This window comes from Lampetra fluviatilis, chromosome 5 (assembly GCF_964198595.1).
Source record: "Lampetra fluviatilis chromosome 5, kcLamFluv1.1, whole genome shotgun sequence".
Lineage (NCBI taxonomy): Eukaryota > Metazoa > Chordata > Hyperoartia > Petromyzontiformes > Petromyzontidae > Lampetra > Lampetra fluviatilis.
The window spans coordinates 6559232-6574618 of NC_136279.1; the positions used below are offsets into that span (position 1 = coordinate 6559232).

The 15387-nt window shown below is 46.1% G+C and overlaps 1 protein-coding gene across 1 annotated transcript in view; it reads left to right on the top strand.

Moving 5' to 3' along the window:
* Positions 1-11434: 11434 nt before the first annotated feature.
* Positions 11435-15387, top strand: part of LOC144932475 (forkhead box protein K2-like) — a 47727-nt gene continuing 43774 nt past the window's right edge. Inside the window, exon 1 of the mRNA XM_078856587.1 lies at positions 11435-12044. Coding sequence (XP_078712713.1) covers positions 11578-12044 — 467 coding nt within the window. The 5' untranslated portion in view covers positions 11435-11577. The remainder of the gene's footprint in view (positions 12045-15387) is intronic.

A 15387-nucleotide genomic window follows, 5' to 3' on the forward strand; every position in this document is an offset into this window, starting at 1 on the left:
ACAAGTATTTTAATGTTATATCCCATTAGCTGAGTAATCAAAATCAACTATCCGTAGAATCAGATAATCCCAGATCGAGGCTTGAGCGCTTTGACAGTGCCACTGGCCTGACTTTAATGGGCATAATTTGTACCGTATTTATTGTAATACAACCCTTTTTTATGGAGCGCTCCTCTGATACAGACCTGTTAATTGCCATATCCTCTGAAATCTTGCCAAAGAGAAAAATGCAGTGACCAATAAAAATGTATTTCCGACAGACCTGTTCTTCACCTGAGGACGGCTGCTTGCGTTATGACCGAAACGTGGTGATAATTATTTTATTATGTTTTATTTGTATTATTTCCCTTCTACGTGACTTTACCGAAAGAACCAAGAAGAAAAAAATAAAAATGTCCATGCTCAGACGAGCGATAGGCAGTTTCCATCTCTTTTGGTAGTCCTGACCCAGTTACAGACATCCCAAATTCCTATGCTGATGCCTTGTCTCCCCATCGGTTATACTCTTGACTGTTATAATCTTGATTTGAAGCGTTCGTGACTGCAGGAATCCATACTCTTTGGTTCTTTCGGTAAAGTCACGTAGGTAGAAAATAAAATCGATCACGACGTTTCGAGCGCAACACAAGTGTCTATCATCAGCTTTCCCACCTGATGATGGACGCTTGTGTTGCGCCCAAAACGTGATTTATTTTATTTTATACCTACGTCACTTTACCGAAAGAACCAAATAGTATACTGTTATAACTTTTTTTTTTAAAGTAGTACTCACTTTATTAGCCCCGGAGGTCATGATGGAAGAGTTGACCCTTGGTGAACTTGCAACCTTTCTTTTGGGAGTCGAGCACATGTCCATAGTAAGGTAGATTTACTGAACCCAGAGTGCAAATGTATCATAAGTATAATAGATGTGTGCTTTTTAATGTTAATTCAAGGTAATGAATTGCATTATTACCAATGACGTTTAAAAAAAAAGTCTTTACAACCTTTTACTATGAGAACATTACATTAATCTGTGTACAGATTCATCCGCTTATCATTTTATCAGTTTTGCTCAATGCTTTATTATGATATCCAAACGACCAATTTAAAGTTGATCAATTAAAGAGGCGTATCATTGCAATGGATTTCTGGAATTGTGATGAGATGCAGGTTATGTTGTCATGCCGCAAAGGTCAGAAAGACCTTTGGTAAAATATATATCGTTGACGTTCTCATTTTGTTGGTGAACAATAGCAACGCAGCAACGTGATCACGGCACAGTCTGGTAAGGGAACGGCTAGACTCCATGTTCCGTTTAGCGGTCGCCAGGACTCCTTTAAAAATGCTTCGCGTCAAAGTGACTTTCAGCACCACCATCCCTTTGAAAGCTCAAACCCATATGTCCCATGCCGTGCATGGCCTGGTGCCAGTGTCACAGCAATGCCAGGCTGAGTGGAATCTTAAACGAGCCACATACTCGCAAACTTGCATTGTTACGGTGTCGGCTGTAGCCACTGGCTTAATTACATTTTCACCGTGATGTGTGGCAGGGGTGTAGCTGTATTAAAACCAACAAAAATCGCAGACTGTACTTTAAAAGGGAAAGGTGCAGCCCTGCAATTAATCGCTTATGCCACCACTGGTGGAAATGCCTCTCTATAATGTGCAGGAAACGTAAATGTATTTAGCAAAAAGAAAAGTGAAGAATAATTTACACGCATGTATATTTTAGTAAGTGCATTAAATATTTACAATTAGGCTCCCACAGTAACATTCATTCTGTTCTCGCCATAAAGTTATGATTACATATTTTTTCCTTTTTTCTCTGCATATTTAAATATTTTTCTAAATCAAGTTGTCTCTGAAATCACCATGCAGAATTTACCTGAAGGTGTATTTTGTTCCTGTCATCCGATGACCAAGGCACCCTACGAGAGCATGAAAAAAGGAAGAAAAATCATGAATATGCATGGCTACAGTTTGTGTCTGAAAGTTTGAGGTGACCCTTTCATTAATTTCGCCGGTTTTCAATAGAGCAAGTCATTAATAGCGACAACTTTATACCAAAGTTTAATGCATAATGGATCATCTCTTCGAGAATTATCGCGCCCCCACCCCCCACGTTACGGACGGGCGCATTAACGCTTTGGACCGTAGTCATAAAGCTTGGACGAAAACGGAACAAAGGGCTCCGTCTGTCCTGTTTCGACCCTCTCCGGGTCTAACAGTGACGAATAAGGCTTTTAAACTGTCTCACAATTTGGCATTGATAAACAGGAAGGAAACAACACTGGGCCACAAGAAGAGGAATCACAAGCCACATGGTGAGCCGTTTCCTCGACGTGGTGGGAATGCGTGCGGCATGCCAGAAATAGATCGTCATCACGGTTTCCTGGAAAATCACTCTGCCACAATTCGGTATGCAGACGCCAGGCAACGCACACCGGACGCGGGTACGTTAGTACACCTCGTGAACACTTCAGGTTACAAGGAAATTGACTTGACATTTTCCATTAAAATCCGTTTTTATAAACTGTGTTGTCAACTGCTAATATCCGTCCATTTGGCGCGATAGCGGGAGCAAGGCCGGATTAACGCAGAGGTTTTAGGGGCTCGGATTGAGGCCCCCAGCCCCCCCCAAATACATAGACTTCTTTATAATTGTGTTGAAACAATTCAGTAGCAATATGATGAATCCCATAGGAAATGTGGTAAAGCCATAGCATCACTGTATTACTTCTATCAGTTGTGGGCCTTACTTAAAAATAATTGTACTTAAATTTAGTTTGACAAGATATCATATTTAAAAACTAGAACTGAAATAATCAAGGTGAGTCACTGCGGAGTATTTGGCATTGAGCCGTGGGTGGTGGCGAATATGGAGACTATAAAAATTAACTTAACTATGTTGCTCTTTTTCAAAGCTACTGGCCGAAAATGATAGCCCAACGAAGTGGCTTATGCGAAAATTTATAGCAGCCAAATACTCTAAATTCGTGATGTTGATTCTTAATGTGGAGGGAAAAACCGGAGGACCCGGAGAAAAATCCACGCGACCACAAGGAGATAGAGAGACTGCAAACCCCAACTATACAGCAGGCGTCAGGGTCGGGATTGAACCCATGACCTGTATACCAGGCGCGGTAGTTAACATTTCACCACCGTGGCACCCTTCATGTAAGTTGTCTTGTGGTTGTTGTTGTTGTTTGACTTATATCCCACTGGGATTTTTGCACACAGCGTTGGTGTACGGTGTTTATTCTGAAATATTTAGCTGCCTTTTCTTGGATTTTCTGTTTGCACTTAGTCACATATTCACTTTAAGATGTTTTCTTGTTCACGTTTTAGCTTTTTGTTTGTTGCGGTTGCACCCGATTGAAGAGCCAAATGGCTCACAGGGCTATACCAAATAAATGAACTTGAAACTTGAATTGAACTTGAAAGAGCCCCCCCAAAAACACTAACGGCCTTGAGCCGCCATCAAACGTAATCTAGCCCTGGGTGTGAGTACTCAATTCGTAATGAGAAAATTGTGAGTTACATCCTTACTGGCGAGTACACTCTGCTCAAAATCAACCCTCCTGTTAAACAAAGACTGCGATGGTACTGCCCCTCGCCGTCAGAATGTGTCTCCTGTACGCGGGGACACCAGTGTTGTGTACGGTGTTAACACCTAAGGGGACGTCCATAAATGACGTCACGCGATTTTGGACGATTTTTGACCCCCCCCTCCCCCTTGTTACACGGCGTCACAAAAAGTCAGACCCCCCTCAAATATGACGTCACAAAGCTCTGCCCCCCTCTCCCCCCAAAAAATAAAACATGCTTCAAATCGCTTTAAACTATTGTCATTGTAGTGCGTATTTAATGTGGCGCTGCACTCTGATGTTGTAGGAGAACACATTTATGAAAAAGTCTATTTAATTAAATAGAACGTGTTTATATTCATTTAAAGTTGCGCATTTTGATGTGACGTCACATTATCCCCCACCCTCGTCAAAAATCGTCACAAATATCTGAACACCCCCCCCCCCAGGTGCGTGACGTCATTTATGGACGGCCCCATAACGCTCATTTGAGCATGGAGATTTGGTTTGATTGAAACAATCCTGTCACTACTGTAGCAACGACCCGGTGTCGAACTCGGAGTGTTGCAGTGCTCGCCTCTGCGCTGCGATTGACCTTGACCTCGTTGGCGAGTGATATCTGACCCAGTCTTGGGTCTGTCCTTCACCAAGATGCACTGGCCTGTGTGTGCTGAAGACAAACAAATCTAATGACCGACACAGCATGGGAAGGATTTCATCCATCATTAGATTGACGAAAGGACTGTCAATTACCATTGCAATTATTTGGATGCACATTTCACATGTGTAAGTAATATGTATATATAAAACACACGGTTATATGCACAGTACTACAACGTAAGAAAATTACCGTCATGTTATGATAAATAATGTGTCATTGCAACAACACTTTTAATAATTCAAGGGCTATTTTAGGTGGCGCATTAACATTCTAACACCACAGGCTATGTTTTGGCTAGTCACAGGCAGTACAGTTTATCCTGAACTAATATTTCCTTGAGACATCTGTGTGCGGTTTAAATGAAATTGTCATCATGCGTATAACAGATGTACTGTACTCTGAAAAGCCTGCCTTGGCTACTCGAGTAATACTTGCATTTAAACAAATACATGTTATAATATTCTATATGGTTCACATTTGATATAGAACAAGTTGTAGTGTTGCGCAGTCTTGTTCAGTCCAGATATAAATACAAGATCAGAATAAAAACATCGCCATCATTGTCATTAAGACTGCCTTACGACGTCAACATTTACAGCAAGACAATGAGCTGCGAGGTGGCCACGAGATGGCAGCACAATCATAGATTATCGAATCTATTTTTGGGGCGACTTTCGTATGTCAACCCCTCGTATGCATGAGTTTTTTTCTCAAAACATATCATTAATAGCATTGGCCAAACATCCCAATGCCACAGGATCCTCCTGAAAAAGAGTCTTGAGACAAAGCGAAACGTTCCTGAGTAGGTAAGGGCATTATACCATTTTGGGCAATGGTTCTTCTGAGTGGAGAGGCCAGGCAGTCGATATTGAGTTCCCTGTGTCTGGAGACATCATTATTGCAATGTGCTGCAAATCAAATGCTGAAAAATTTGAAACCTGTTTTGGGGCTGACTCGGGATGTCATCCCTCTGATGTTGTCTAATGGAGGGCTGGCCCTGCCTTCCAAACTCGGAATTTGTATCACGGCATTAAGCCCCCCTGGGGGAAATGATTGCTGCTCCGTTGCTTGTGTGAGCACGGTGACACTGTCTTTTTGACATTTAAAAAAAAATCTGAATCACACAAAAGAACTAGATTTGTAACACAGTGTTCACAATTACAATTGTCTTTGATTGCGCGTCTGGAGTTGTTTGGCTATTCCGGCCATGTACACCGTTATCCGTTCATCGCAATGCATGATAAATGGCTTGCGATCCCCACTCTCCTCGCATTTGTCCAAGCGTGCACTGTAGCTCACTCTCTGGTATTTTCACGCCGTATCTATTGTTTTGCAACTTGAAGATGGCAAAGAGGCGCTACTCGGCCTCGATGTTAATTATCCCCATTAAATGTTTGTCGTGCTTGCTACCCCAGCTCAGCTCACGCCTTCCCAAACCAAAAAAAAACTTGCCTTCTAGAAATATTTTACATTTTCTTTTCAATATATACTGCCCGTCTTAGTAGTGCTTTTGGTTCCAGAGTTGCAAGTAAAATGACAAACAGCTTTAAATCATTCTAGATTTGAAGTTTTCGTGACTGCAAGGATTCATACTTTTTGTTTTTTCGGTAAAGTCACGTAGGTAAAAGATAAATAAACGAAAACAACTAAATTAAATAGTGATTTTGCTGTGGCGTGTTCCACCTGAAGACGGAGGCTTGTGTTGCTTCCGAAACGTCGTGATTTAATTTAGTTGTTTTCATATTAATTTATTTGTTACCTACGTGACTTTACCAAAAAAAACTAAGATTATAGCGTTAAACAAATCAGCGGTTTCGCCATGATGTAATGGTGTGGCTCTCTAGTGTGCAGGCAGTGCAACTGCACCAGGGACCATGTGCAAGGGGTGGTTGGTGGGGGGGGCAAGCACTGTGCTATGAAGAAGTGGGAAGGCAGGCAGTACACCGGGTCCCATTTCATCCCTTGCACAAAGGGCCCATGCCAACCAGGCTACGCCACCGTGGTGTTCAGAACGATTCGTAATGTACGTAAGTATGTTGAACTTCATTCGCACCGTACGTAGCCAACCGTGCTAATCGGAGATGTATCCCATTTGGGGGAATGGTTTCACGACAAGCAACTTGCCCATGCACCCTTGCTCGTGCCTTGCACATTTGGCAAATCGACATATTCGAGGAGTTAGATGGCGATTTTGAAGATCGATTTTTAAAGCGAGTCCTGCCGTTTTCATGACATGAAAAACACAATTGGAGCAACGTTTGCTGAAATATTGTTACGACGCACATTGGCCCAGCCGTGGAACTGCATAGTAATAGACACTCCGGGGCCCCTTGTATAAACAACTACTTATTGTTGATTTTGGTTATAATGAATAAACACTCATCGATTGGCTGAAAACATCCTAATACACGGAGGACTGTAGAGCTGAGACAATTATTGGTTGCCTTTCCAGCTTGTCTGTGGTTCCTCAACGATTGCGAGATGCAATTTTTGCATCATTTTATTATTCTAATGCAGTCAGTGGGGCAGGAATGCAGGAAATGATTTTCCCTTCTTTGTGTTTTGTTGAAATTTTTAAATTTTGATTCTATTTTTGAATAATCATTAGCCATTGTTTATCCACTGCTAGATGAAGCCCCCCCCCCCCCACACTGTTGTCATTGCTCGTGGTCAAGTGCTATCAATTCACCCCACTCTTGCACATGGATTTTGGTCTTTTACTCTCGTGACTATTTCCTTAGATATTTGAAGTGTATTTGGTTTTAACATTCTTACAGGAAGGCACAATCTGTAAATCTTTTGCCTGGGCAGCCTACCTCATTTTTGTTTTGTTTCCGAGAGCTTGGCGAGTATGGCACTTGAAGCACAGTGGCATAGCACTCGAGTTAGTAATCATGTTTCCAGTTCCACGTGATCTAGTGACACGTGGTACAGACCGGTAGCAACACATGCAGTGTGACAGGCGGGCGGTCACTCCTCGTGTAAGTGGCAGGTACATTGTGATGGGCACACTAACATTTTGGACATTGCTGAAAAGGCCTCCCCTCACCGTGTAGGTCATGTGAGGTATTACTTTTGTTCAACTTGTATTTTCCTTAAGCATTTTGCCGGCATAATTTATCAAAGGCGACGGTGTAGTTGATTACAATGTTACAGATTAAGCCCTAACTAAATTTTATTGTGTAAAACAAAAACATTGCACGTGCAGTTTTTTTTACAACAGGGAATCTATGAACTGTGACAGTAGTGATGAGCTGTGCAGCCTAGAATTGCCTTTATTCAGGCTTTGGCATCGTTTTCCCAAGTACTGTGTTGAGTTAAACGGGTAATGTCACAAATGGTTTCACTTTGTAGAAACGAATTATAAATGCGCAAACGTTTTCTAGCCGTGAGACGCTGACTACAAACAGCGTACTGACAACAAGATGCTTGTAACATTAAACCATTGTTCGCCTTCATCTGAAAACAGTATTAATACATAACATTAAAGTAAAAGTTTATTCCAGTGAATCACGTGAGAGGCCAATGTGTTAAAACACATCGCTTTCAATAAATACCTCAGAATGCACCCAAGGAATCACTTCGAGATGTAACATGGTGCATAATGACATCATTGCTTGATTCTAAGTGTTTTCGTCCCTTCTTTATTTGATTCATGACATCAAGATCACGGGTGTCCGGTCATGACCTCAGACATTTGAGTGCCTAGAGCTGTCATTCCAAATAAATTACCACCGTATAGGCCACACGATTTGGTCATGGCCATTTACGATAGGCACTATTTATGTAGCTACCTACCCACCGATCACATATTCGGCGAGCACTAAATGATCGACATCCGAAACATCCTCCAACGTTATACGGGATTGTTGTGTCGCAAGACCATGAGAGATAGTGGCAGCTTGAGGAGGCCTTCATCCAGCAGTGGATAGATAATAGTACAAATTCTGGATTATTCAAAGGTGTGCGAGCGTGGTGAGTGTCTGTGACCAGTGTGTTGAGTTTTAGTTTTTTGTGTGCTTGTGCACCACTGCTAAGGGCGGTTCCATCTCACCAAATAACGTGTTTACTGTAATTCATCAGTGGAATCGCGAATAAAGAGAATTTATTGAATAGTTACGTGTCCTGTTATGAGTTATTCGACAAGCTGTAACCCGTAAGCTATGCACGATATTAACGTGTAACACACACACGCTCAATGTTTACTCAGGCTTCCAGAATTGCAACCATCATGTCTTACAATAGCAAATGAAACCCATAACTGTCAGAAAATGCCAGAGTTACACACGGTCCTGTATTGTATTTTCATTTTAATGTTCGTTCATCTGCAGATCGCGTGATGGTCGGGTAAAGCGTGGGTAAATGACTTCAAAGACGGTCTCACCGGCTTGGAAGAGTCCGTCAAATACGTTCTCTGTGGAGTGGCTCTTTCTTGAGCTCCCTCCTTCCGCCAGCCATGGCATGAACAAGCAATTGCAGGGGCTGCACCTTCACCTTTGTATTTTTATTTGAATATGCATTCATACCATGCGTATTCACCAACATAAACATTAGCTATTGCAACAACAACAACAAAAACCCATAATGCTTACGTGTTCTGTACATTCGGGTGGTGTGTATAACTGGCAAGCAAATGTCAAATGTTTGACGGATGTTCGAAAGTGAATGCACGGTACTAGAAGTCAGAGGTGTGGACTCGAGTCATGTGACTTGGACTCGAGTCAGACTCGAGTCATGAATTTGATGACTTGCGACTCGACTTGGACTTGCATAACAATGACTTTGTCCCACCTATGAGATGTGGACTCGAGTCATGTGACTTGGACTCGAGTCAGACTCGAGTCATGAATTTGATGACTTGCGACTCGACTTGGACTTGCATAACAATGACTTTGTCCCACCTCTGCTAGAAGTGAAAGCAAATGTCTCGCCCCGGGGATTCAATTCGCCACGATTTAAGGCCGCCCTTCGATTCAAAATGTTGTTTACATTAGGGTGAATGTATACAGCCTCTACTGGCTGGAGGGGGTCACTTGAGTTTCATAATTGTTTTTAATCGATGATTCAGGGCATCGTTACACTCCTTGTAAGTCATCATCAGCCGTGATCAACTCACTGCTGGATGGAGGCCACCCCAAGTCTTCGCCATCTCTCACGGTCCTGCAATGTAACACTCCATTTAGCATCTGCACACGAGACAATTTCATCGTTCCATCTCCTTGGCGGGTGTACTCCTGTTCGTATATCGTCCTTTGACACTGCGTTGTTAAGTCTCGACCATCGGCCATCACCACACTGATTTTCCGCCCAGCACTATCGAAGCTTAAAACGGCTTAGCTTCCGAGATCCGGCCCATTCCGGGCGATTTGCATGTGAACCCTTGCTTGGTCTGTGGAGTCTCCTGGGAGGACGCGATGAGAATGCGCGAGGAAATGCAATAGAGAGGACGGATGCGTGCCAAGGTGACAATGGACGTGGGGGAGGAGGCGTGAGGGTCGAATGGGCGCGGCGTGGCGCGCCTGTGCTGTGTTGTCGCTCCCCCGCCAGCCACCACGTGCGCCCAGCCCTATGCTGCCCGAACATGTTCACTGGCTGCAGCCAAAAGCCTGCAGTGGATTTCGCAGGATCAACGGAACTGGATTCGAACTTTTACAGGACATTTCAGAAGACTGCCTTAACACGACTATGTTATCCATAATGTTATCCATAATACAGGTTTTTTTGGGGTAAGATCACGTATCTAACCCCCCCCCAAAAAACCTGTATTATGGATATTGGTCGGGAAAGCCTACGTGTTAAACTGACGACTGTTAGAGATCGGATCCAGGATGTTCGACATCGATACGGATTTTGCAAGATTCTAGAAATTGCCGCATTTAAACGATGGTCTGGAAGGCCAACAGCCTGATGGAGTGACACAAACGTTGCTTTCGGTCGATCATTAATGGAATTGGCCAAGTATATCAATGTAGTATCTCATTGTAGTAGGATCAGAAATAGAGGTCACAGAGAGTACTGTATCACCCAGGCTTAGAATGGGGTTTTCTCATCAGCCACTGCAATTCCAGCCCGGATAATAATGATAAGTCACAGATAGTAGGCAGGGCTTAATTTCGGAATATGTCCTCTGTCACCGGTAGACTGGTGTAGGTAGGTGGTTGTTTGACTTAAGTAGCCACAGCCATATCAAGAGGTGTGCTGGATGCAGTAATGTTCCTGGGTCACCGACATGTTCAGACCCGGCGAAATATTAGCCCTGATCCGAAGTTTACAATGGGGGTCTCAGTCGTCAGCCACCGCGACTCCAACCTGCTTCAGAATTAGAGGTCACAGACGAGACTGTCCCACCCAGCCTGGGTAAGAATAGAGGTGTCAGCCCTGAGGCTTACCTGTCACTGCCATTTACCAAACGTGGCGGCATGAATACGCATACGTACGCCCAAAATCCTCCCAAATGCAACATTCTGTGTTTTTTAAAAATCCATTTAGCACCGTTTTTATATTTATATATTCAGTTCATTGCTGCAATGGAGTGACCTCTGTTTCAGTCCTGTTTCAGTTCCATGGCCCGTGACCCACCATTGTCCACCTTTCCCACGTTTACCAATCTTCTCCATTCAAACTATAGATGGCTCTGTTACACGCTGCAAGTGCCCGAGGGTTGGTAAACACACAGGATATCTCCACAAATCTGGCTGTCTGCCTGATGATGCTTGTTGTAATTACTGGCGAAACGTCATACTCAGATTGTAAATGTTGTGGATTTGCTCTCCAACACACCGGTGTGCTGGACGAGTAACGAATTGGCATGATCTGTTATGTCACAAACCTTACTAATTGGCTGTGTTTGGTGGTGGCGACGGGTTTAACGACACACATTTATATTTACGCGATCTCACTCAAACAAACCCCGCCCCCCCCCCCCCCCTATATTATGATAAATGCTAGACGACTAAAAAGAGTATTGCATTTGTATTTCTGATTGACAGCGACCACGGACTCAAACATCCACATCCAGTCCGCGTTTGCACGGACAATCCGCTCCGGGTCTCGCCAAAGCGCCCCGCCCCCCCACACACTCCGCCCCCCACACACCCCGCCCCCCAACACGCCCCGCCCCCCACACGCCCCGCCCACACCGCCGCCGCTCTGCAGAAGCCGAACACGAAAATAAATAAATAAACAAACGCACGCGACGGGGCCAGCAGCACACCGCCGGCAGCAGCGAGCAGCAGCAGCAAACAACAATAACAAAGAGCCGAGACAACAACAACAACAACAGCAGCAGAATACTAAGCACCACTCCCCCCGGACACGTTTCCACCACCACCACCACCATCGCAGGCGATGGCGGCGACGAAGCTGAGCGAGACGCGGGCGGACCCCGGCGCGGCCTTGACGATGGCCGTGTACTCTGCTCCGGACACGCCGGCCTCAAGCTCAGCCTCTTCCACCTCCTCATCCTCCACCTTAACCTCCTCAAACTCGACCGCCACGTCCACCGCTTCGTCCTCCTCCTCGTCGTCCTCGTCGTCAACATCGTCAACATCGTCCACGTCCCCGCCCGCCCTCGCCCGCCTGGAAGCCCGCGACTTGGCGTACGTGGTCCGCCAGCGGCGGGTGACGGTGGGTCGCAACTCGAGCCAGGGCGACGTGGACGTGGACATGGGCCACTCCACGTTCATCTCGCGGCGACATCTCGAGCTGCTGCTGGAGGGGCCCGCGTGCCTGCTGCGGTGCCTCGGCAAGAACGGCGTCTTCGTGGACGGGGTGTTCCAGCGACGCGGGGCCACGCCGATGCAGCTGCCGCGCACGTAAGGGGGGTGGTGGTTGTGGTGATGATGATGGTGGTGGTGGTGGTGATGATGGTGGTGGTGGTGGTGATGGTGACCCCGGGGAAGTGTGGCGTGGTGGTGGTGGGTGGGGAGGTTATGTGAGGTGAGGTTCTTGGTTGGCCGAGGTTAGTTGGAGACTCTGCTTGAGACTGGTGGTGGCGAGAGGGTGAGGTGGAGGCAGGGATTTGGGGGGTGAGTTGGTTGAGGGGTGAGGTGGAAGCTGGGATTGGGGGGTGAGTTGGTTGAGGGGTGAGGTGGAGGCGGGAATTGGGGGGTGAGTTGGTTGAGGGGTGAGGTGGAGGCTGGGATTGGGGGGTGATTCTTTTAGAGGGTGGGATGGAGGTTTGGATTGGGGGGGTGAGTTTGTTGAAGGGTGAGGTGGAGGTTGGGATTGGGGGTGAGTTGGTTGAGGGGTGAGGTGTAGGCAGGGATTTGGGGGTGAGTTGGTTAAGGGGTGAGGTGGAGGTTGGGATTGGGGGTGAGTTGGTTGAAGGGTGAGGTGGAGGTTGGGATTGGGGGTGAGTTGGTTGAAGGGTGAGGTGTAGGCAGGGATTGGGGGTGAGTTTTTTGAGGGGTGAGGTGGAGGTTTGGATTTGGGGTGAGTTGGTTGAGGGGTGAGGTGGAGGCGGCGATTGGGGGGTAGGTTGGTTGAGGGGTGAGGTGGAGGCGGGGATTTGGGGTGAGTTGGTTGGAGGGTGAGGTGGAGGCAGGGATTGGGGGGTGAGTTGGTTGAGGGGTGAGGTGGAGGTTGGGATTTGGGGGGTGAGTTGGTTGGAGGGTGAGGTGTGGACTGGGATTGGAGGGTGAGTTAGCTGAGGTGAGGTGTAGTGTAGGCTAGGATTGAACCTGAGTTGGGCTCAGGTGAGGTGTAGACTGGGATTGTGACCGAGTTGCGGTGAGGTGGGGACTGGGTTGAGATGAGTAGCGCTGTGTAGATGAAGTGAGGTGTGGCAGGTTATTTTGACTGGGATGAATTTGGATTGCAGTGAGATGGCGACTGGAGCAGGGGTGAGTTGGTGAGTTGGTTGGGTCCTTGGGTGAGGGGTGGGGTTTGCATGGAATTGGGTTGGGGATTTAATGGAAATTTTGTTAACGAATAATGAAATAGGGTGGCGTGGGATGGGATGTAATGTGGACGTGATGCGATGGGATGGCATATAATGGAGTGGGAATAGGATTGGAGGGGATTATATTTGGGATGGATTTGGTTCGGATGTAGCTGGAACTGGTGGTGTTGGACAAGGAATGGAGTTGGGATGGGGTGCGAGATGAGGCAGTATTGAGGTCGAATGTGATGGTGATGGGTGGGCTAAAGTTGAATGAAATTAGATGGTCCTGTGATGGAATAGAATTGAGATGGGATGAGAGTGGAGTAGCATGGGATTGTATGGCGTGCAAATGAAACGTAATGGAATGGCATAAGATAATAATGGCACGAGGCTGGGGTGTGGGGGAGATGACAGCATGGCACTGAAATGGAGTGGCATGATACTGTGATGGAATTGATGGGATTTGACCAGCCTTGGAATTTGATAGGACTGAAAGGAGATTAGATCGATGAGTTGACTGAAATGGCATCTGGACTAAGATTATACCGGAATGAGGTTGAATGGCATTGGGCTGGCACCAGATGGAATGAGATCGTGTAAGATATGATAAAGGTATAGAAAATCCCCTGGGTGATTCTATACTGCCGGTATGTCTCTGCAGAGTCACGGTCATGTCGTCTGGCCGGAGTGAAGTACAGTATTGTTTTGCTCTTCCTCTCTGCAGCCATCCACGCCTCTGCCCTTGCAGGAGTCGTACCCTTCTCTGCTTTAGCCGAGCCGCATCCGTGCATTACTGCCGCTGTATCCTGGAAGTGCTTTTTAGCCGGGCTGCAATCGATGTCATTTTTCCATGAGCTATGTTGTCATTATACATACAGATCGGCGTACATGTGTTTACAAGTACATGCACGTGTGTACAGTACATGCAAGTGTGTGCAGTACATGCACGTGTGTACTGTGCGTGCACGTGTATATTGTACACCCACGTGCTTACTGTACACCCACGTGCTTACTGTACATGCACGTCCTTACTGTACATGCACGTGTGTACCGTACATGCACGTGTGTACCGTACATGCACGTGTGTGTACTGTGCGCCGTGGGGACACGTGATGTGCGTGTACATGTGTACATGTGTACACGTGTACATGCACGGCACAAAGAAGCAAAACACACGTGTTTGTCATTTGGGCTCATTCCTCGACGTGAGAGGCAAGCCTCCTCGCCATGCACAATGCGCGGCGTGTGTGCGAGGTGGTGGGCAGACCCCCCCCCCCACCGGCTTCGGTTTCGCTGGCTGTAGAGAGTGGCACTACAGTAAGAACTAGGGCATGCTGCCCTTTGACTGGTAAGAACGGGAAGGGGAAGTCCGCCTTGTGGGCAGGCCACGGCCCTGGTGGTGGTGGGAGGGGGGGGGACTACCTCGTTGGAGAGTTGGCAAGCCAAAGGAGGAACGGCATCATCACCAAGAGGACGCGCAGAAATTGTGTCGAGTTGTAGGAGCTAGATGGCTGATGATCGCTGATAATGTCTCGTCAATATGTATCTTCTCAGTACTCCTTACATTGAGAATGCAAACACCGTATCAGGTTCATTGAAGGCACTCTTTCACGTGTCAACTTGAACAATGGCATTCCATCCTCTTACGATGTTTTTATCAATTTACCCATTCATAATCGTAATAGCAATTCGAACACTTATGCGTCTAATTTTGGGTGTAATGATTCTTCGATTCGTTGATTAAACATTAGAGGCTGCTACATACACCGCAGTAGCAACAAATAATGTGCTTGAATTTAATTACGGTATAACCCACATCGTAAGAATTTAATCTCAAATGGGAAAATCATTAGAAGCCCTTTGTCAATCTACTTCTGGAGGAAGGCTTCCCCATGCTTTGTCAGTCATTGTGGCTTTTTTGACCATACTTCACCATGTTCGTCAGTGCCAGTTGGTCAAAGTGAGGGCCAGAACCAGATCAGATATCACGGCTACTGTTAGCCATGGCAGTGAGTGAAACTTAGGTCGCTAGGTTTATAGTACAGTGCGCTTACAACCATGCTATTGCTCTACCATCCTAGGATTAGGGCTAATTAAATAGGTCAAGTCAAAAAGTCAGCTAGTCTCATTCGCAAATGCATGCCGGGTAGCGCTTCCCTTTGTAGGAAGTCCCAAGCCAGTGGTGGAAATTCCACGTGCTCACAGTGGAGACTATTCACTTCATAGACACTGCTTTTCAGAAAGTAGTTCCTTACTCCTTTACAGCCCCCTTG